The sequence below is a fragment of the Micropterus dolomieu genome, linkage group LG06 (genome assembly GCF_021292245.1).
Source record: "Micropterus dolomieu isolate WLL.071019.BEF.003 ecotype Adirondacks linkage group LG06, ASM2129224v1, whole genome shotgun sequence".
Lineage (NCBI taxonomy): Eukaryota > Metazoa > Chordata > Actinopteri > Centrarchiformes > Centrarchidae > Micropterus > Micropterus dolomieu.
Genome location: NC_060155.1, coordinates 2,044,158 through 2,066,741, shown reverse-complemented (window position 1 = coordinate 2,066,741; position 22,584 = coordinate 2,044,158). Strand labels below are relative to the sequence as shown.

General features: G+C 41.2%; 2 protein-coding genes across 6 annotated transcripts in view; one reads left to right on the top strand and one right to left on the bottom strand.

The window, feature by feature from the left end:
* Positions 1-14,492, top strand: part of oc90 (otoconin 90) — a 25,156-nt gene extending 10,664 nt beyond the window's left edge. Inside the window, exons 7-20 of the mRNA XM_046051908.1 lie at positions 138-251; positions 682-738; positions 967-1,056; positions 1,395-1,586; positions 2,064-2,104; positions 2,664-2,850; positions 4,770-4,877; positions 6,883-7,020; positions 7,842-8,090; positions 9,690-9,788; positions 10,173-10,344; positions 10,719-10,825; positions 11,352-11,637; positions 13,577-14,492. Of these exons, the coding sequence (XP_045907864.1) occupies positions 138-251; positions 682-738; positions 967-1,056; positions 1,395-1,586; positions 2,064-2,104; positions 2,664-2,850; positions 4,770-4,877; positions 6,883-7,020; positions 7,842-8,090; positions 9,690-9,788; positions 10,173-10,344; positions 10,719-10,825; positions 11,352-11,637; positions 13,577-13,940 (2,204 nt within the window). The 3' untranslated portion in view covers positions 13,941-14,492. The remainder of the gene's footprint in view (positions 1-137; positions 252-681; positions 739-966; positions 1,057-1,394; positions 1,587-2,063; positions 2,105-2,663; positions 2,851-4,769; positions 4,878-6,882; positions 7,021-7,841; positions 8,091-9,689; positions 9,789-10,172; positions 10,345-10,718; positions 10,826-11,351; positions 11,638-13,576) is intronic.
* The window catches only part of efr3a (EFR3 homolog A (S. cerevisiae)), a 254,822-nt gene continuing 246,496 nt past the window's right edge, over positions 14,259-22,584 (bottom strand). For all 5 annotated transcript variants that reach the window (XM_046052401.1, XM_046052402.1, XM_046052403.1 and 2 more), the window contains one exon: positions 14,259-22,584. In XM_046052401.1, the coding sequence (XP_045908357.1) occupies positions 22,479-22,584 (106 nt within the window). In that variant the 3' untranslated portion in view covers positions 14,259-22,478.

Below are 22,584 nucleotides of genomic sequence, written 5' to 3'. Positions count from 1 at the left end.
AAAGATGGCGTGAGATAGGTGCATGTACAGAACTGCTCAACATGTGGCTAAAAAACATTTCCGCTGTGAGTCAGACAGTTAAATGATCAGTGTGTCTTGGATTTGACTCGGCCTGACTTGTTATTGTGTCTGGCCAGCAGAGATGGACCCTCTAATGACCAGCAGAGTGGATAACCAGAGTGACACCACAAGGTTGTACGATGACCTCATCACCCTGCCGTCGGGCTCACCCCCCCCCCTGACGCCTTTTGGTACGCTCTGTAATTGGCTCACAGGTTACAGGTTGAACCATAGACTGTGGGTTTAACACAAGGTCTTACACACACACACACACACACACACACACTCTTCCTGTCACATCTCTTTCCTGTATGTGTGGTCCATGCTGTAAAAGCAGGTGTTATGCATCATGGTTACATTTGCATAACACCATCAGGCCATTTGGTCATCTCAGCAGGGATAAATGCATCTGAACAATCATGAAAATGTATTCATTTAATAAAAGAAAAAGTTTTTTTATCTGCATCAACATTGTTAGCTCAAATCACAGCCTCAAGCTGCTAGCGTGGTTTTCCAATCTCATTGAACATCAGTCATTTTTACAGGGTGATATTGAAATTATTTGCTTTGAAACATCCACACGTGTTAATTGTGACTTTTCTCTGCGGCTTGTCATTTCAGAGGAGTCTGAGGGAGGTGAAGGTGGCACAGAGGAAGAAGCGAGTTTCATCTCTAAAGGTAAAACAGTTAAAGTACTCTCCATCACCTTTCCATCTGTACTCACTGTGATCCTCCCCGAAGTAGTTTCCTGGCAAACTTGTGTTTTTCCAAGCTGCTCATAATTACATTTGGCTGGAGCTGACCGTTATGCAGCTTCCAAAACACTAGAAATAATTTCCCTGCTGTCGGTCTGCTGCTGCTTGATGAATCACTTGGCTCAGACGTTTCCTGTCACTACTTTTACAGATTTGAATGAGGCTGTGACAGAGGAAGCACAAGAGCTGGAAGAGATGAATAAGGATCAGACGACCCACAATCCTTCAGCAATCAGCACCGGTGAGCCAATAATGCTGCCTATCTCAATCATGAGCAGGAATGTGGTCCTAGTTTTTAATGTGTGATTTTTTTAAATTTTATTTGGATGATGAGGCGTTCACATTATTCCCATAACAGTGAATCCCCTGATGTCTAATTCATAAAAAAAATCTTTCTAAATGCTGCTCTGATCTGTCACACAGGAAGTGATCGAAAACAGTTTGAAAACAAGACATCTTAGTCTAAAGCTGCAGTCTCAGGCTGTGTATGGGTTCAAAGGCTTTAATTACATTTTGATCAGGTATCTGACACATCACAACACACAACATATTAAATACTTTTTGACTTCTCTGCTGCAGATTCAGTTTTGCTCGTCCACGACAGAGAAAGACTAAGCGAAGCAGAATCCGAGCTGACCAAACTCTCTCCTCTGAGCTATGGAGATGAAAATATGGAGACATCTTCAACACCAGCTGGCATCGCACCTTTCGAACAGACTACAACTCCCAGAAAGCTGACGACCACTGGTCTGGAGGAGTCAACCGAGGAAGGTAATTAAGAAATGGGGGACGGTCTGACTTTTGTAAAGACATATAAACCAGATCCACAACAGAGACACATCAAAAAAAATCCAAAGAGTGTAAATACTTGAAAGACTAGAAAATGTTTGTAGAACTAAATCTGCAATGTAAATCTTAAATGTATCTGTAGATGTGTTTTTAATGGCAAATAACAGTTTATTGTCAGATATTATTCATTATATCTGATGCCTTTGCAGATTCAGGCAGCATCACAACTTCATTGCTGACATCAGCAAAACCACCAATCAGTCCATCAGAGAAAATAACCACAGCCAGTGCGAAGGCCTTAAAGTCATCTGAGGAAGCTGAAGAAGAAGATGGGAAAGAGGAAGAGGAGAAGGATGATGATGATGATGATGATGATGATGGTGGTGGTGATGAAGGGGAGCAGGACGCTTCAGATGAACATGGTAAGTTAAACTGAACACACTTCCTTTTGTATCACAGGATCCTCTGATTCCAACATGATTCAGTCAAATTTTATTAGAGTAGATTTTAGGGATTTTCACAAAATCTGACGATTATGAGCCAAACAAAAATTGGGACTTTTGACTTGACTGTAGTTTCAATTCTCAGAACAATGACATAAATGAGCCTCATTATCAGTAACCATAAATTCTCAAATAGTGGCCTTTAATTACCTCAGCGACATTACAATAAATAACCATGTAAGCCACTTTAGTACAGGTAATTCCTCCCCTTTGTAATGTTTTTTATCCGGCTTTTGTGCTGTAAAATACAGGCTTTCATTAGAGAGGTTACGTTATCCAAGGAAGATTAAAATCGAAGCCAAGTGGACTTTGTTACTCGAAGACATTTTGCCTCTTATTCCAAAGACTTCTTCAGTTCTTCTCTTGGATGAACAAAAGTCCAGTTGCCCCTGATTTGAACCCTTGGATGACTAAGAAGCTTCGCAGTCGACTTTACGTTATGTCAAAAACACTATTAAAACAACTTAAAAGGAAAATGTTAGCATGCTGGGCCACTTTCTTTGTTAGCCCAAATTAAAACCTTGACTTGAACTCACCTCATAAGCCCTAAAAACAGCTCTGGTCAGAATCTAAAACTTCTTTTTATTGTTGTTCTTCCTCAGACAAGAATTTGCTCACTACTGCTGCACCTGCCAAAACAGTAACAACACAGTCAACGACGACGATACAGGCTGTTGTCACAGCCAACGAGGTGAAGGGAAGCTCGACGCTACCCGCAAAGACAACATCAGCCTCACGCACAGGTGAGTTTCTTACGTAGGGGCTTCTGTGGCGTGATGCAGCTAAAGACTTTGTCATCTGTAGATTTTATTTTCTTTAATTTGGTGACATGATAAAGAACCAAAGAGGAGTGACAGAATGTAAATTGAGAACTGTTTGCAGTTTATTTCATTCAAAAGGGGTCATAAGACCCGTGGCCAGTACTACTTATCCAGGTACCTTCAGGAGTAACTTTGTGACGTCGGATGTGTATGATAATAGGGTGATTGTGGACTAAAATCATGAGTAGCCAATTTCCTCATTTCTTAATTCAATTGAAGGTTATAATATCATTTTCCACTGCATGCATAATACACAGCAGTGGGGGTGTGCAGCCTTGTAAAATGAAGCGATGCGGTGCCCTGAACCCCCCCACTATTTTTCGGAGTTTCTCTCAAACATGTCTGGAAATTCTGATAGACTTAACTAACCAACATCTAGTTCACCACCGTAGGACCGTTTCTGAGACGTACAACAATCTAGGCAGTCAGAGTTTGTCAACCCTGAGTTTGCTTTACAACCCTGAGTTAATTCTGAGCAGGTTAAACTCCCTTCGTAGTACAGGCCTCAGAATCTAATCTCTTCAAGATTAGAGCAAACATATGATACCTAAGAAAGGTTAAGTAACTGTTGGATCATCTACAGTAGTTAAATACATCTGGAAAGATTCACTTTTGTTCTTCTAGTCATAAATAGACCCAGAACAACAATGTTTTAGTCCATCTAATCCAACTAGTCCAACTAACTTTCTGGCTTCTCTACCCCATCTGTAGCACTGAAGATGTAAATATTAAACGCCTCACAAATCTATAGTTCCATTTTAAATAAGTGCTCCATAATTTCCTAAAACAGCTTCTCACTGTAGTTTTTATCAGACAAACAAAAAATAGTGCATTTGATGGGGACTATTGACTGCGGCAGGCTAATCCACATTTTGGTTGTCTACTGCAGTGGTTCTCAAAGCAGGTCAGGGGTCCTTGAGGGGGAGCCATGGGTTCCCCTGCAAATTTCTATTACTATAATTCCATCCACTTGTAACACAAAGACAAAATGTATGATTACAATATGACTAGTTTTTTTATATTTGAGTCAGTTTAGGGGTCCTTGATATGAAAAAGTTTGAGTACCAATGCTCTACATGGGATTAAGGCAACATTTTGGAAAATGTGTCTGTGTGATTTGGTGCCCCTTCCGTTTCAGTGTAACACCACTGTTGTAAACAAGGACAGCTGTAAACGTGCATTTTTTATGATTAAATTACTTGTGATCAAAAACTAGCAAGTCTCCAACTCTGCTAACACAGCCAAACACCAAGCAAGCGCAAGAAGACAAGACACAGCAAGCAGCTAATAAGTTATTACTGACTCGCCCCAACAGCAGAAAAGCCAACTCTGCATCTGTCCTGCATCCTTCCAGCTCATGGCAACGAGTAACAGCCATTATATTAGATACTGACTCTTGTCAGGTCTCTTGCTCGGTCACTCTCTTTTTTGACAATAAGAAAAATCTGGAATATCACCCAAACTTGTTCTGTAAATGACATGTTCAGCTGATTTATATCAACACTGTATGAGTTGTAGTAATAGTTTTTAAGAGGTATGAACACTGCCACTACACATACAGTGACCTGCAACGTGATTTGAATAAGTGTCACGTCCCTACTATCAGTTAAAAAAAAAAAAAAACATGTAACTGCTAAATATTTTGCTGATGCTAACAGTGTTGGTAATTGCACACTGAGGCTTTGACAGGTGCCTGAGGAGGGTAAAACACATAAATTACCATGTAAATTGCTAATTCTAGGAAGGAAAAGAAAATGCTATTGCTTTTTCTTTAATGCCTCACTTAATTAAGTGGAATGTCTTAATATCTTCTGAATGTGTTTTTGTTCTGCACCCTTCAGGTGGAGGAGTCCCCTTTACTTTTACACTAGCAACACCTCCAGCTTCAGAGGAAGGAGGAGATCAAAGTTCAGATGAGGAGAACAAAAGTTTTATGATGGCAACTGAAGGTCAGCTCCCTGGTGCACAAACATTGTTGTCATAAAAAGCAGTTTGTTTGAGAAAGCAAGTTTAACAGACTCTGAACCAAACCTGAACTCTGACTTGACTAATTCTGAGGTGGGAAAGTCAGGACTCTGATCACCTGCTCTGAAAACTCAATCAACTCTTAGTATGTTATCTCTGAATTTAAGGAAAGGTTTGATTTTGGGAAAAACACTTGGTCGCTTTCTGACCAAGAGTAAGAGGTTGTGTGTGTGGTAAATACGAAGCAACCACCAGCAGGTGATTAGCTTAGCATGAAGACTGGAAATGTGGAAACAGCTAGCTCTGTCTAAAGGTAACTAAAACTACTTACCAGCACCCCTGCTCACTAAATAACGTTACATCTTCTTTGAGCTAGAGTCCAAGTCAAGTCTCACGTCACTTGTGGTTATAGTGAATGTTGTATCAACTGCTGCGTTCAATCCAGGCTGCTTAGTACTCTGTGTAAGGAATTCTGTTTTTCACTTACAAAGCACAACCATGTAATGTGCAATGCAATTAATGACAGCTTATAAACTACTGTAAGTCAACACACTCTGCAGACTCTCAAACAGTGGAACGGTAACTCAATAAAACTGTAACGTTACATGATCAACAATAAACCTGTAACCTGTTATGTGATGGCATGCCAGCACGACGTAAATTATTACGTTAATCGACTACCAAAAGTCTGGCAAGTAAACAAACTAGGGCTGAAACAATTCATCAATTAAATCGATTCGACACAAATTCTTTGCATCGATGCTTCGTTTAATCTATATAACTATACATCACAGTGTTTCGCACGGACATTTATTACTGTCGCACATCGTGCTTCCAGCGTCGGGTGCCATAGCTGTTGTCAGCTCCTGTAGTGTGTGTGACCCCCTGTCACCGATCAGTCAAGTAGTGTGAACGCCATAACGACTGCAAGACTGCCGTCATATAAACTTACGGCAAGTTGTGTGAACTGCACGACCAGCGGCCGACGCTGAAAATCGTGTAGTCTGCACGAGCCTGTAGTATAACTTGTATAGCACTGGGGTGATGTTTGTGTTTGTAAAGCAGCTGTCTGGTTGTTGGTCTGATGTTAGCTGTATGACACACTATGAATTTCCGAAAGGACTAATAAATATCTATCACCTATAAACGTGCACAGCTGATCCCGTTACTGGGGGGGTGCCACCGCCAAACAAAAGTACTTCTTAAACGACGCATCAATGAATCGTTGAAATAATCTATAGAAGCTTCGAATACTAAAATCATCTTTAGCTGCAGCCCTAAAACGCTTATTCATCTTTTCATAACGAACGACAGTCGGAGTTAATGCAAGAAGCAAGCTAACGTTAGATGGCAAATGCTGAGCTAAACATGTTTACTAACTTCAGGTTACTAACCTATCTTGTGTTCAGCGCTTCTTTGTTTGGGTCTTGTTGTATGATGTTTTAAAGCCAAAGTTTATGATGAATGGCAGAGCAGCTGCGGGTGTTTGTTGTCCTCTCTCACGTGCGGCCTCGCACAGCAGATATGTAGTATGTGTTACGTAGGCAGGTTATAGGTAACACAGGGAGGGGAATAATAACGGCAAGTTCATCAGACGTTTACTAAAAATAAACATTGTTCACGAGCCCCGCACCTCGAGTCTTAAGTCGAGTCTGAAGTCACTGTCTGTGCTTAAGTCGGACTCGAGTCCGAGTGTCAAACTTCGAGTCCCCATCTCTGCCACTCACTGCCAAAAAATAGTCTGACACATAAAGGATGGCTCACTCTGCAGATCCGCTGCAGGCCCATATGCATTCTATATTAAGAAACTGTTGCAAAGGGAGAGATCAATGCATACATTTTAATCTGAGCTGAAGGTGAATCCACAGTGTGTAATATTTGAATGCAAGGGCAAAGGACTCTGTTTCCAGAAATGTGTTTTTGCCAATTCTGCTTTCTGGACAGGCCTCAGGATTGCTCCCCTCACCCTATAACCTCTTGTTATAACAGCCACTTTCACAGAAGTTACTACCAAGGCGACAAAAAATTCTTCGACAACAAGCTCACCCACAACTCCTGACACTTCATGGACCGACAACTTCAGACTGCAGACACCTGCTGCTGTTGCTTTCAGTCGCCTGAGTCAAGGTGAGGCAGCTCTTCGCATGGAAACATCTTTAGAAATGAATTAGCATAACATTAACACACTGTGAGTGGAATTCATAAATTTTCTACTATCTTTGAAATGTTGCATCTGTTGCAGAAGTGTCAGAATCCCTTTGATCTGCACAAATATTTACATAAGGCAGGAGTCCATCCTGTCGCGTAGTGTTAATGGTCATTCATGCCATGCAAATAGTTTTTTCCACCCCAATACAATGGAGATAAATTGAATTCAGTTTGTGGCTGACTCCAGCGCTTGTTAAGTCTAAATGTGTATTTCTTGATTATTTATATTCCTTTAGTCTGTAAGGGTCCACCAATCAAAAGAATCAAAACAGCTTTTCAAAAAAATGAATCCAAGTTATGAATCCTGTCATGTGAACTTCTGCCACATTTCTCTCATCCTGCACCGTGTTGTTGGGTATGTTTGTTTTCATTACCTTGCTGCCTACAAAATAAAAGTGCATGAGCCATCTGTCGGAGCTAGATCAAATTACTGGAACGTTGCAGTGGCAGTTTACCTGAGTTTCCAGCATGCTGTGTGCAGCTGTCTCCAGTGTGTGGGACTCTGTTCTGTTTTTGGCTTGCTCATTACTTCGAGCACACGCACACATTCTGGAAGGTAGTGGTTGCAATCTAAAACCTTACCACTAGAGGCCACAGAAAACTACAAATGGCCCCTTGAAGTCTTCATGCACTTTGTTGCATTGTGTTTTTATTCTTTGGTAATTTGAAAAGGTATAAACATTGCAGTGTTTCTATGCATAAAGACTTAATTTTTAATGATCTTTAACTTCCTGCTTCAGGACATGCAATGCAACAGTCGACAACGTCATCAATGAGAAGCGTCTCAGAGGCAACACAAGGAAGCCAGCTCACCTCCATCAAACCGGGATCAGAGATCAACACGTCCACCAGAGCCACGACAGCAGTATCGTACACAACAACTGAGGCTGAATCTAAAGAGGAGCTGCAGGAGAAATCAGAAAAGACAGAAAAACCTCCATGTGTGGAAGGAGAGCTGGCAGACAGCTCGCAGGAGAAAGACACAGATGGTCAGATTTAGGCTAAAAATATACAGTTAAAATATACAAAATACAAGAAGCATGCTGCTTTTGTTCTTCTCTTTACTTCCAGTCCCCCAACAACATGCTTTCTCTTCCCATTTGACCTGTCATTCATTTGCCAGATTAATGTACATAAATGAGTCTCTAACCTGAGCAGAAAACGGGAGGCTGTGTTTACAGTCATCTGTCCATCCATCTATTATCTGCTGCTTATCCAGGTCTGGTGGCAGAAGGTGTTGCAGAAGGTGTTGCAGAGTTCCCCAGATGTCCTTCTGCCCACACCAGTCCTCTAGCTCCTCCTGGGGGATCCTGAGGAGTTCCCAGAGCAGATGGGTCACAAATTAAACCACAAATGTAGATGCTTCCATACAGAACACAAGAGCTCACTGAGTGGTTATAAATGATGTGAATCAAATTATGACCATTACAGTCACCAGCTTGCAATCCAACTGAACGCTCTCCACCACAATCACTCACTCTTTTGATCGCTTCTCAGAACTCATGCCCATATTTGAGGGTTGGAACGTAGATCGTCAGGTCATATTGATAGTCTGTTCCCAGTGGCCTGTTTATAAGGAAAATGTCTTCTTCCAGACTCCTTTCCTGTTTTGTTTGTTTTATGACACGCACAATTGATGCTATGCATTATGTGTTATTCCCTTAAGAAATTCTTCTGAGCTGCAAACTTAAAGAAAGCGCAAACAGGGCTCAAAAGTCACCACGAGAGAGCCCAACACTTTCTGATTTGACTTAGCAGGAGGACGCATAGAAGTCTGTGAGTCAGTAAGAGTGGACATTGGAACGGGACCTATTTGACGCTTCATTTTAACACCACTCATAATCAAAACGCAGAGATATAATCACATTTCCTTGGGGCGGGAGCTGGAGCAGGGGTGTGGGGGACTAAAGTCTGGCCTCATACTATCGGGTGACTCATCTCAACTGCTTCCCTCAGCTGCAACCGAAGGCTACGGTCTGATGAAACCCACAGAAGTGCATCTTGTAAAAAGCAGATGACTCGTGGGAGCTGTAACCTCATGAGGCTTTGACAGCATGCCTGCAGTATGTTTGTCTACGACACATAAGAGTCTCTTTACAATCAGTTAACAACACATAACAGGGCAGCTGTGGCTCAGGAGGTAGAGCAGGTTGCCTGTTAATCACGGTCGACTGTTAAATCCGTTGAAGTGTCCTTGGGCAAGATTCTGAACCCCAAATTGCCCCTGGTGGCTGTTCCACCACTATATGAATGTGTGTGAATGTTAGTTTCTGTTTGAGCACTTAGGCTCAGTGTGTGAATGGTGAATGCAGATGTAGTGTAAAAGTGCTTTGAGTGGTCGAAAAGACTAGAAAGGCGCTATACAAGTACAGAGCATTTACATTTAACCCAATCCAGTCCCTGCAGAAGTACAGAATTAGATCCCTTTGTACTTTAAATCTGTCAAATTACCACATATCTCCTTTAACTCAAGGTGTTTGTGATATTTTGTACACGAAGCAAATCTTCAATGTCTCCTCTGTCCCTGTCTGATGATGATATTTAATCCTTTTCAAGCTGGAGTGAGTAAACTGTTTTTGTGTTGGCAGACTGGGATGTGGCTCAGAAGAGGACGGTGCCGTTCTTCGCCTGGTCCCTGCTGGAGTCTGTTGGGTTGACGGACATACAGCTACAGCCAGACAGCAAAGGTAAAAGAGTATAACTCTTCTATTCTTCTGCTGCATGTCACTGGTGGAATAAAGGTTTTTCTTTACTCAGAATGTGTCAAAGATATTAAAGGCAAAACAGCCTCTAGTCAGTCCAGTCACGCATACTGAGATCGTTTTCTCCTACTTGATGTGTTGCATTATTCTGCCTTGGACTCTGCTGCCTGATCATCAAAGTGTGGAAAAACCTGCCATCTTTAAACAGTTGTGTTTTAGCTGAGTTTTGCAGACTTGACTAAAGCATTTGTCTGTAGCCCTTTTAATTCTGCAGCTTAACCACATTTTTAAAGGCGTCTAAACCCCTTTTGCATAAGTTCCGTAGTTTACTTGTATTAACCTGCATTTCTTCCTACAATCCTCTAACAGAATGCAGTCGCTCCTTCACCCTGTATGGCAGCGATGGGCAAGCTAGACAGGAGATGCCGGCTCTGGGGGAGATGCTCCACTGCCTGACGGGACGTTGCCCCCATGAGTATGAGATGTATGGCTGCTACTGCGGACACGAGGGCGGGGGTCAACCTCTGGACCAGCTGGACAGGTCAGCAGCTGCAGTAGGAGGAGAGTAGAGGAAGTGATGATGTGTTATAGTGAAATCTATTATGTTAGCCAACCTTTGAGGTAGCTGCAAGTTTAATTTACCATCAGTGGGGTGGTTTGCATCCCTAGTTAGACACTCAAAAGATGTGTCCAAGGTAAAACATAATCTTTGTGTTTTATGGCTACCTCCTTCTGCAGTTGGCGTAGATGTGTATCGAATCACAGACGAACGTAGAGCACAGGAAACATCCGAGGACAGGCTCATAAAAACACCGCCAACGTTCTTCTGACATTCCGCTGATTGAAGCTGATTGTTTAGGGAGTGTACCTAAACAAACTTCAGCATTCTTCATCACCTCTGTCGCTCTTCATCAGGTGCTGCTTCTTTCATCACTGCTGCCTGAAGCAGATCAACGCCATGGGCTGCAGGTCCGAGAGGAAGCTCAACGCTCAGATCTCCTGTGAGAACGGGAAACCACGATGTGAGTAGAGCGGGTCTACTGTGAGCACTGTAACGTGAATATTTCACACACGGCAGAAACACACCGAGGTAACAACCAAAGGTTGCATTAGTTTACATCTAGCATCTTCTGAATCTTACACAAAATCTGTCCTGTTACCATCCAACAGGAGGATTGGATTTTTGTATCAGTAGCTGCCACAGCAGAGTGCTGAACTCTTAAGTTACAGTTCGTCTTGTGGCCCGCAGAAAAATCAGACTGCATCAATGTGAAGGAGAAAACCCCAATGTTTTCTCTTGAAAGTCAAATGTTTTCCACAAGATTTTAGAGAACTGTATGTGTTTTCATCTGAGTCTTAGTGTGATGAAGATACGAAGGATTACAAACTGTTTAGGACATGTTGATGTGGTAGTTGCCATGACTAAGGCTAGAAAGATGCACCAAACTTATATTTTGAAACAAAGCCACATAGCTACTCCACTAATATCAAAAAGTCTTTCTAAAGCTCATTCTTAACCTAGAACCTCATTCTCTGTCTCCTCTTCAGGTCAGGGCCTCACTGTATGTGACAAGCTGCAGTGTGTGTGTGACAAAACGACTGCCGAGTGTATGGCAGCGGCCCACTTTAACCACAGCCTGCCGCTGCTGCAGTGCCGCGGCCCCGGACCTCCCTGCCGCCGGGCCAGCAGACCCCCCAAATCACGACTTACCCCTCAGTCCAGTGAGGAGAGTGAGGAGCCTCTAGGAGGAAGCTCTGATGATCAGAAGCCTGACAGCATACAGGAAACATCGACGGACACAAACACACCTCCGCCACGCCGAGTTCAGAGCAGGTGAGAAGGTTCTCAAACCAGAGTTAAAGCAGATCAGCACAGTATGGACTTTGCTGCCACTAGGTCTGTCTCACATCAAAACAATAACAAAAGATGCAGTTTGATGACCTTGTGAAGTAGCATGGGATCATGGGATTTGTAGTCTTCAGGATAACGATTAGGGGATCATCAATCATTAGGGGAGTTTGAGATGACTGTGGCTGACTTTCGCCGAACTTGATAGTCTAATGTGAGCTGCAGGCGACTGCAGGGGTGGGGAATAAAAACAGCGCCACCAGTCGAATACATTTTCCCTGCAAGAGCTTACTGTGAGCATCAATGACTGATCTCGCAGTATTTGCAGCGCAACCAGGCAAAAGGCGGTTCAAACTTTGTGCAGCCGGAGAAAAGCAAAGCGGGACCCGGCGTCTGCAGCCGCCTTGCTCCTGTGAGGTTTTAATGTCTTGTGACATGATGATGTTTTGCAGTGCCGGTGAAAGTCGGACACAATTTTTAATCACCATGCCTTATTTAAAGTCCAGCATGCATCACGTTAAGTTGGCGCTGTGCTGCGCCGCCTGAAGTCACACACGCCTATTGTATGCCACAATGCTGATGCATGTGCGAAGGGGATATCATGCAATTAACATGCGGCCAAATGAAACACACCGTTAACTTGATTAAACTGACGGATTCTTCTGGCTTAATTGTTTTTTGAAACAGATGGAATAATGTAAGTACAAAACTCAAGAAAATGTATAACATAGGCCTAATTGTTTTCAGAAATTTTAATGCAGAAAAGTTACACATTATACCTTTAACTATTATAAAAATATCAGCATTGTATTTGCATGCTGTGTGGTCAGGCTTTGTTTAAACCCACAGGACTTCCAAATATACCAAATAATTCAGGCTTAATTTGGGGGAATTCAATTAAATTTAATTTATATAGCGCCAAATCACAACAACAGTTATCTCAGAGCGCTTTTCATAAAGAGCAGGTCTAGACCGTACTCTATGATGTTATTTACAGAAGCCCAACAGTTCCCACCAAGAGCAGCACTAGGAGACAGAGGCAAGGAAAAACTTCCTTTTAAGAGGCAGAAACCTCGAGCAGAACCATGGCTCAGGGTGGGCGGCCATCTGCCTCGACCAGTTGGGGTGAAGGAAGGAAGGAAGGAGGGCGGGAGAGAGAGAGAGAGATGCATTCTGTGACAGAGTGACAGTTCCTTCTCAGATTGCTTCATTTGTGTAACTTTGGAGGCATTGAAGCAAAAGTCTGAAAATTTGAATTTCATATTAACTTTGAGGTTGAGAATCATGGTCTGATTAAAATCATGACATTCGTTCTTCAGAGTAAAAAAAGCATGTATGTAAAACATCTATAGAAACGTGACTCGTCATTTTGCCAAAACCCAGCTGAACACACAGCGTCCTCCACCAGAAGCTGTGTCTTCAGCCACAGTTTGGCTGAATGATGAAGATGTTTAGAACACAGTAAATCATTTTCATATCTTTGTTCATTTCTGGTATTCTAATTATGGATGCTGTGAGTAATTAACAATTAAAATAGTTGGGTTTCAGCTTGATTGGGCCAGATAAGAGTAATATATACTCAGTATCATTACTTATTTCTCAGTACCCTTCCTTCTAGTGATAGGTAGCACAAGTGTCGAGGAAAAGGCCAGTTTCTCTGTTGTCTGTAAGGAGCACGTATCAGGGATTCATTTCATCATCATCTGTGCAGACAAATTAAAATTATTACAACAAATTAGTACGAAATAATAGAAATAGGTTTTGTGCATGATGAGTGCTGGTTTAGAGTACTGGACGCTTAATAAAAACCTCTGTTGAATGTCTAAAACAGGATTTACAACATAAAATATAAATTACAATTTAATATAATTTTGCCAGAATTGATTCATGTTCAGTTCAACAACAAAATACCGTCTGTCTGCAGTGATGAAAGCTCCGACCTGACAGACGAAGAGAAGTCAAATCCTCCTGCTGGACCGTCCGAGAGCTCCACGAGACCTGATCCTCCTCCTCCTCATCCTCCTCCTCCTCCACCTCCCCCTCCCCCCTCCAGTGAGGAGAGCAGAGAGTCAACCACACACAGCGGGATTCAAACCCACAACGCTAGACCGAGTGCAGGGCAAAGACCAGCAGAAAGACCAGCAGGGAGACCAGCAGGGAGACCAGCAGAGAGACCAGCAGAGAGACCAGCAGGGAGACCGGGAGGGAGACCGGGAGGGCCCGGGGTGAGAGGTGAAGAGGAGGAGGGTGGAGAAGAGGAGGAAGAGGAGGAGGAGAAAGGAAACTAGAAGCGAATGAAAAGCTTTTCAAAGGCAGCTTTGGGATGTGAAGAAGTCATTTTGGGGATCATTGATAAGATTATGGTCAGATCATTTTGTTCCCAGTAACAGAAGTTGTAATTTCTAGAAATGATCACAAATCAGAAATCAAATGTTAACTTTGATTTTCAGGTTTTCTTCACAGATTTGTGAACTGCAGCAACTCTTTAGAGCACATCAAGGGAAGAAGTGAACTTATTAAAAACATATGAATAAAAGCAAACGTGCGTCTGTTGCATCTTCCTTCCAAAGAGAAGTGACAGTAATAAAGACATCAAAAGTCACCAGTGTTGATAGAAACATTTTATTTTAGTCTTGAACATTAATCTCAACACACAATATACTATCAGATAGAGACTTTGTAATAAAGCGCTGAGGCTCTGCTGCCACTGTGGTTGGAGGAAATCCTTTAACTGCATTTGAAAGACACATTTGTTGGTTCCACAAATTCTGTCGCTGGTGCCAGGTGAAAACATTTGAAAAGTTGATCCTAATAAGTGAACTGAAGGATTTTGGGACATACATTAGTATTGAAGGAATTTGTCAATTATTTTGATAATCTCTGGAATATATATAAATATTTTCTGTTTGCACCTTCTCAGATGTGAGGATTTGCTTTGGTCTCCGTCATCATTGATCGAACATCATCACTTTCATACATTTTGACTAAAAAAATGTATTGATTTATCGCAAAAACAAGGGACTGAATCCTCAAAAGCTTTCAAAAACACAGTCTTCATCAGAGAATGGAGCAAAAGAACAGTTTTAGGCTTCTAAGATTATGTAGCGTCATTCAAGACAATAGTCAAGCTACAAATTAGTGAGACTGTCTCTTAGCTATTGAACAGATTTTGTTTATGATTAAACATTTTATTGATGGTCAAGTCATTTGTAAGTAAACTGTAGAATATGATAAATGAAGGACTTGTGCACATGTGGATCCATTCAGATCTGAAGTCTCAAACCCATTTCCTGAACAGTGGGGACAGAACCTCAGCGCTGTCTCAGAGCCGTGTGTTTGAAACAAAGCCAAGCTTTAGCAGTTTGGAACAAAGAGGCTGAACACAGACGTGACACCCGTTACCTCTAAAACTGCCACCAAAATACAAACTGTTGCATCACAAACTTATGAAAACATCATCAGAAGCTTGTTTTTTTTCTTTATTGTTCTTTTCATTTTTCTGCAGAATTCAGCAGGTAAACTGGAAAAAAAGTCCGTCTTGAAAAGTGAAGAAAAGTTTGTCACGTTAACATTTTTTAAAGCAATTTCTGTGTCCAGCATTCTGAAGTAAGGCAGTCAGTAGTGAAATGATTTCACCCCATCTATGAGTTCTTCTCTTGTCTTGATTACACAGTACTTAAGACTTGATTCAGACATCAATCACCAGTCAAGAGGGACGCTTTTTACAGTTTCACACATAGTTATTCTTGAATATAACATTTCACAAACTGAACATTGGGGAATAAAAAATTACCTCTAATGATCAACTTGTACCGAACACTTATCTGTGCAGATTCATTTTTGCTATAGTACCAGGTACACTGTGACCAAAGTGCAAACACAATGTCATTTTATTGTGACAGTTACTAACTGCTCAGCATTGTATTTTAATATGCAGTAATACACCTTGTGCCACTATTCAAATGATGGATGCAGCTATATCCTTTAAATATACGGTTGATTTATCAAAATTAGCAGAGTTGACTCATTTACAGACTGATTGATTTCTGCATCCAGCTAAGCTTTAAGCTGATGATACACAAAGTAACTTTTAAAGCAATGTTGCTGTCAAAACATAGCCTGACTTGCCACCAACAAGATTTCCCAGCAACATTGCTCAAAAAGTTGCCCTGTGTATTATCAGCGTTAGACTGTTCTGAGATCATTCACTCTCATTTAAACATTAGTTATCAGTCACCTATTGACCAGTGAAAAGAAGTTACAGCTCAGGGCAGAATGTATGCACTAACTAGATCCCAGGCATGGCGCATCTGATTGTGTTCTGAATGGGTGAAGTTGTGAAAATAAACATTGCTGTCAATCTAATGGATCATGTCGTTTCCCGTTATGTAAAATCTTTCTGAGCAAAACCTCATGTTTAATATTACAAACTTTTCACTGTCCTGCAAAGTTTTACAACTACATTTCCCATAATGCCTGGAGGCCATGGATTCAGTGAGTTAGCGGTGGGCTACAACTTGAGCTTGAACTTCACTGGATAAGTTTGATACTGTAGAAAACCTGATCTAGAGTTATAAGGAAAATCTTTTTCTTTGATTCGTAAGTGGACATCAGAGATAAATGATCACTAAACAGCAGAGATCTGACGAGACACTTAACCCACAAGACAACACGAGATTTGAGATTGGGTTCACGAGATCGAGACGAGATTTTAACACTAAGAAATTAAGAAATCTTTAATGCTGAATTATATGAAAATTTTAAGCATTGAATACTTTATTTCCTGCATTCTGATGAATTTTTATGCACCAGTTTATGGTGATTTTTTAATTTATGTATATAAAGAGAAAGACAAAATTCAGGTGCAGGTGACGATTCAAAATCTATAGCCTAACTATAACAGAATCTAAGGCAGTGCAGCTCTCAGTCATTCTGTGCTGCTTTCAGATCTGTTCAACTTATTTAATATCATCCCTGCTGATTCATGATTTAATCTTCCCTCCTCTTTGTGTCTTTGTCTGGGGAAGTAGCCTATGATTGCGGCACCTTTTCACCATAATGACAGATTATTTCATTTTAATTTAGTTATAAACTCATGGATTTTAATAGCTTCTGTGTTTCAGCAGGTTTTCTGCTCATGGTCAAAACTTTCTGCACATTCAGAAGCTCTCCCATATATCCGTGTTCTCTGACATGTTCTGAAAAAAGTAATATTACCAGACTAACGTCATCATTTAATTAATTACCTGCCCTATACTCTGCTGTGCATTACGTTTTGATCCCCTGGTAGTAATGCTACCCTCTTCAGACCGTGTGACCGACGCAGTTTGGGACTGCATGTTGCATGTAAAACCAAAAGTAAATGAAACACTTGTGATCAGGCAGAAATCTCACCCCAGACCCACACACTATAATTTCCAGTGCAGCTCACAGTCCCAAACAGAGCCGGCTGCGCTTCAGCTTTTAGATGTTTATCTTGCAAAACTCTACCAGCTATGTCGTCACAGCTGTCTTGACTGTATATAAAAAGGTTTGGACTCACAGCACAAGCAGGTTCAGCTGATTACTATCCCAGTGTACGCCGGTGTCAATCAGCTGGGCAGAGTCGATTCGCTCCGAGTCTTATTAGTTATACATTATTTCACAGCATGAGAAAATTAATGTGTGGCTTGACAGCGTGTGAAAAAATCATTTGAGTGAGTCTTACAAGACACCTTTTTACCTGACGAGAATTCTCATCACAATTTAATCTAGCGAGATCTTGCCACACCCCTACTAAACACACTAAATCTATAAAGACTCATGTCTCATGTCTGTGTTCACGATTGACTTTTGAATCTGAGAAAGACTAACGCTTGGGGGGGGTTATCCTTTTATCAGATGAAGCAAGATGTTTTGCAAATAACCTAGAGTCTGAGCTGCAACTTCTTGCTGGGAAAAAATTGAAAATCTAGATGCTAAAATTAGCAGATTGCACCGATTTACTCTACTTCCCTGTGGTATGCAAAAATAACTAATATCATCTGGCTACAGATATAATATTCATTCATTTTAATTATTAAAAAAAAAAGAAATAATGGATTCTACAACAAGAAATCAAGTAACATTTTCATACATGACATTTCTCCTGCACCGATAAGAACTGCACAATCCCATTGAAACCCTGAACCGTTGACTTCATAGTAAACAGAAATCTAAAAATAAATCAGCATTTGTCTTCATCTTGATAAATGTGATGGACAACAATAAATCTCCCAAATCTCTAAATCTCTACCAGGCAACAGTTTAACAATACATGATGCATAAAATGTACAAAAATATATGATATACTGCTATGACACATTCGTAGAGGAAGTGATTGTGTATTCCAGCTGCATCTAAGCAAACAATTCATCTACTGTCAAAATCTTCCCCAAACTAAAATCAGTGACGTTTCCACTGTGCTGGTTCATTTTTCATCTGTTTGAGGAATAATCTGATTTTGAGATTCAGTTGATGAAATGAATTGTTCAGGTTTTTTGTTTCAGCATATATTCCCAGCGCCCCCTCAGGGGTCGACAATGTTATTAAGAGATCATGCAGTTAGTTCATATAATGCATTTCTTTATCTATGATATTAAATCATAAGTTTGCATTTAAAGCTAAGACGTTACACAGTACAGATATGCACAAGAGTTAATGCATCAGTGCAATGTTAAGTGAAGGATATTTTTTTATACAGAGGAAAATATCAAAGGGAGTTTTTATTTTATTGAGGCAACTCTGCTCATAATTTTGTCAATCCAGGACATCAACCCTTTAATGATGGAGTACAAACTCTACGAGTATCCACATACTATCATTGGCTGCTTTATTCTAAACATCAGCAGCCATTTGCAGTATGTTAAATCACATGCAGAAGAAGACATTTACACCTGGTATTAAGCTGCCATCTGTAACTGGATAACAATGTTCAATCATGGGCCTTTGCATTTACACGCACACTATAATCCCAACTCAATATTCACATGAAGCATGGTGTGCCTCAGGTGAAGGGAAGCGTTGTGGAATGGTCTTCAGTGTAGGCTAGGACGTGTAAGGCGAGGGTCATGTGACATACAGACAACCGAAGGTCTTTGTAGGATACTTTTGGTACATTTTTCGATACTAAACGGACCACAATCGAGTTGAGATGAACTCCAACAAGCTTCTCCAGGATGGCCGTAGGAGGAAGTGCACAGGTGTCTGAGAGGTTCTGTGGGTGTTTCTTGCGTGCATTGTTAAGCCTTGAGACTAAGGTGCGTGTGTCTGCTCCTGTCTGAGCCTCTGGGACCTACAGTTACCTAAAACAGCCTTCTTTGCGTAGGTCTGTGTTTAGGTGCATCTTCACAGAAGGTACCATCTTAAACCACTGTGGATTTGAAGTCCTTACAGAGTCCAGAAACATCTAAATTTCCATGACTGCTGGTTAAACTCCATCTGCTCGTGATACGATCGAACACTCCAGAAAAGCTACTAAATTAATCTTGAGGCAACATTGTTTAGTCTCAGTTTTGGGTGGCTTAGCTAACTACGCTAACATTACTTATACTATAAGAAGGTAAGCAGAGTCGATGGAGAAGCTTGCTGACACTAATGCTACCACTGATCACATGACCCTTGAATTGCGCGTTGTTTCAGTCCATTGGAGTCTCCAGAAGCGATGCTGCTGTGTGGGCTCTGCTTATTTCCCTTAAACAGATGTTGTTTACCCCTGGCTGAGATCTGATCAGACCATCTCCAGATGTGATTTTTACTGATCCAGATAAGGTACACAGATACAGACTGCGTGTCAATACCAGGTGGAAATGAGTCAGAAGCTGCTGTATAGCTGGATTCTGAAGAAGACCAGCCAAGGTTCAAATGTATCAGGCTCATGTTGGTGATTTCAAAAGATGTTTAGCCAAGCTTTGTCATTTGGGAACACAACCTGCACTCAACAACTTTTAACATACAAAACCATCTGAAACTTTCCCTGCCACATATAAAACGGCTTCCACATCCTGCTCAGCAGAACACAAACACCTCAACTATTTTTTTCTCGTTCATCTTTCATTCAGTTTTCCATCTTGTTTGTCCATCGTTCATCATACATACACTATATACCTACAAAGAAACCAGTCATCTCTGAGTGAAAGGAAACACTAAACTTCAACCCTGAATCAATCAGCAGCAGCAGAGATGTGCTCTGCACAGCTACTCAGACCAAATGATGGCAGCAGGTACCTGCCTTCAGCTGGAGGGAGTTTTCTTCCTACACTGCTCTTAGATCAGAGGAAATACTGATAACCATCTGTTGTTACAGATCACAGCTGCAGCTCCACCTGATATGAAGGATCTCAATCCAAAAACGCCTCCCGTACCCCTTTTGGAACCAGAAAGTGGCCTTGTGGTAACAAGGACAGATGATTAAATCCTCTGAAATGTCACTGCTTTGTATCTGAAGGTGGCTATTGATATTAAAACCTTCAGAGGGGAGGTTACCTTTCATGAGGAGTCAGCTGCTGCTCTCTTATTTAGGGATGAAACTGCCCATATGGTTGCTTGCAGGACGTCGTCACGGAAAGCATCCAGTGTTTTTAGATTAAGACATCCTGAATTCAGGAAATGGGGGAAGGGTGGGGGAGGCTGGGGGGACTGCTGTCTTTGGCAGCAAAACATGTTTTGGTTTTTAGAAGCTGTGAAAAAAGCTGTGAGGAGTTAAAAGCTGCTGGTTGGACTGGAGATATCATCAACGTGCCAACTGTGCACAGAGAGTACAGAACAAAGCCATCGTGCCGGAAAACTCTTAATCCACAAGGATATGAGTTTTTACAGTTGATGCTGCTGGTAGAGTTCTGGAGCAGTCACACGTACATTCAATGTCACAAACTTACAGCGCTTATACACACGCTTTTAACAACGTGCATGCATTGACAAGCGGCACGTCTACATGCTTGTCTGTGTTGATGTGTGCTTGGGTGATTTAAAGTATATTCACTAGGGGGCAGATATGGACTTAATCTGGCCAATCCCAGAATACCCTGGTTTTAGACCTCGCTGCACACATCTCTGATTCTTCAGCAATTCAGAAAGGAATGGTTATTGCTATTTGTAGAAATAATCAACCAATCAGAGCTTGTTAGGCAGGGTTAAGTATTGTAGCCAGCAAGCTAGCTGTATATTCATGGAAAATTGCGACAACTGTCATTGAAACAGCTTGAGGTTTTTGAAAATGAATTCTTAAACTGCTATATTTCTTCCCATAATAAGAAATTCACTAACATGAACACAGTAAAATAAGTGCTGTAATATGTTATATAAAGGTACAGAAAGGTTGCAGATGTATGAATGTAATATGTGCATGAATTTATTCCAATTAAAAAGAACTGTCCCTCAATGCAGTTCAAATCTTTCAGTATGTTGCAGTTAAAGTTTTGTGCTTTTTCTGTATTTACAACGCGCTGGCTCTAAAGACAGTTAAACAATCAGTCACATTTTATCAGCATTGTGTCGTAAGATCTTAATTCAAAAGGTTTCATAACAAATCAACAAACATTAACACCCTGTTGGCTGATAATCAAGACTTCTGTTAAAAATGGGTCTATCCAGGCACGTTTACATTATGTCAAGACAATGTCAGCACAAAGGGCAAATTGCAGCATTTTGAAATAAATGGAGCACAGAAACACACCAACCATGAGCGAGCCATTTCCACTGAACAGTGTTGAAAACTAAACTCTTTGGCTTTCTTTTGTTGTCAAGCAGTTCATGACCAGATACGTTAAATTGAAGTATTGCTTTCATTTCATTTCCCAACATGAACCTTGGCTGGTTGTTGAAGTCATTTCTGATGCATATTTACCTAAAAATAGCAAACACTGAGCAGACTGAACAGGTTGTAACAGCCGTGCAGCAGGGAGCCTAAAACTCGCCTGCCTTCTACCACCAGTGAAGTTATTTCAGTTTTTCTAGCAGCTAATATAATATACATTTCTACTAATTTGTGACTGCACTGACGCCTACTGATCAACATGAGAACAGATACTTGTTAAGAGGCAGAAGCTGGCTCTGAAGAAGGAGCAGTACAGCTAAGCCTCAAATGTAAATGTGAAACTGGTTTTAGCCATTCCTACAAGAGTTTCATTTTAGACTACAGCTTATGTACAATGTGTGAAGCTTTGGTTAGACCACAGATGATAGACTGGATGAGTCATGCTGGGAAGCAACATCAGCTTCAGCATCTATACACTGAAATGTTAGAGTGAGTGTTGTTCATGTTTTGTTCTTGGTGACTCACAAGTTTTGTTGAATTTCAGGGAAGTGAGTCAGGAAACAAAGTGCAGCACATCAGTTCATTTAGAGCTAGAGGGATACAAACTGGTCTGCTTTCTGCTTAATTAAGGATCAGAGTATTTTAAAAATACAGAAGTTTTCAAATTGATAATGAAGGCATTTTTGGATTCAGAAGCGCTTTTGAGGCTCTCAAACTAAGTGGAAATAAGAAACTCTGTGGCCGGTGTGTAGGTTTGCAATAGAGATAGAAGACTTTTACGTGAGATTAAGGAGGTTCATTTTTTTGGATAGGCAACTCCTGTTTATACCAAAACTTTTGTTGCTGCAATTTGTATTTCTGACAGTATCCCTGTCACCTTTGTGCTGGTCAGAATAGAGGAAATTGGAGTGCAGATTATGACTAGTCTAGTTATTTCTCAGCATTTTGAATTTTGCATTTTGCATTTTGTGATATCTTTGTGGAGGGGTGTGTGTGTGTGTGTGTGTGTGTGTGTATGTGTGTGTGTGTGTGTGTGTGTGTGTGTGTGTTGTGATCAGTAGACGCACAGGTCTGGAAACTTCATCTCATAGACAGGGACAGACTGGTGCTGGGTGTGTCCTGCTGAGATGGAAACCACTCCGGACGGGCTGGGTGGAGGC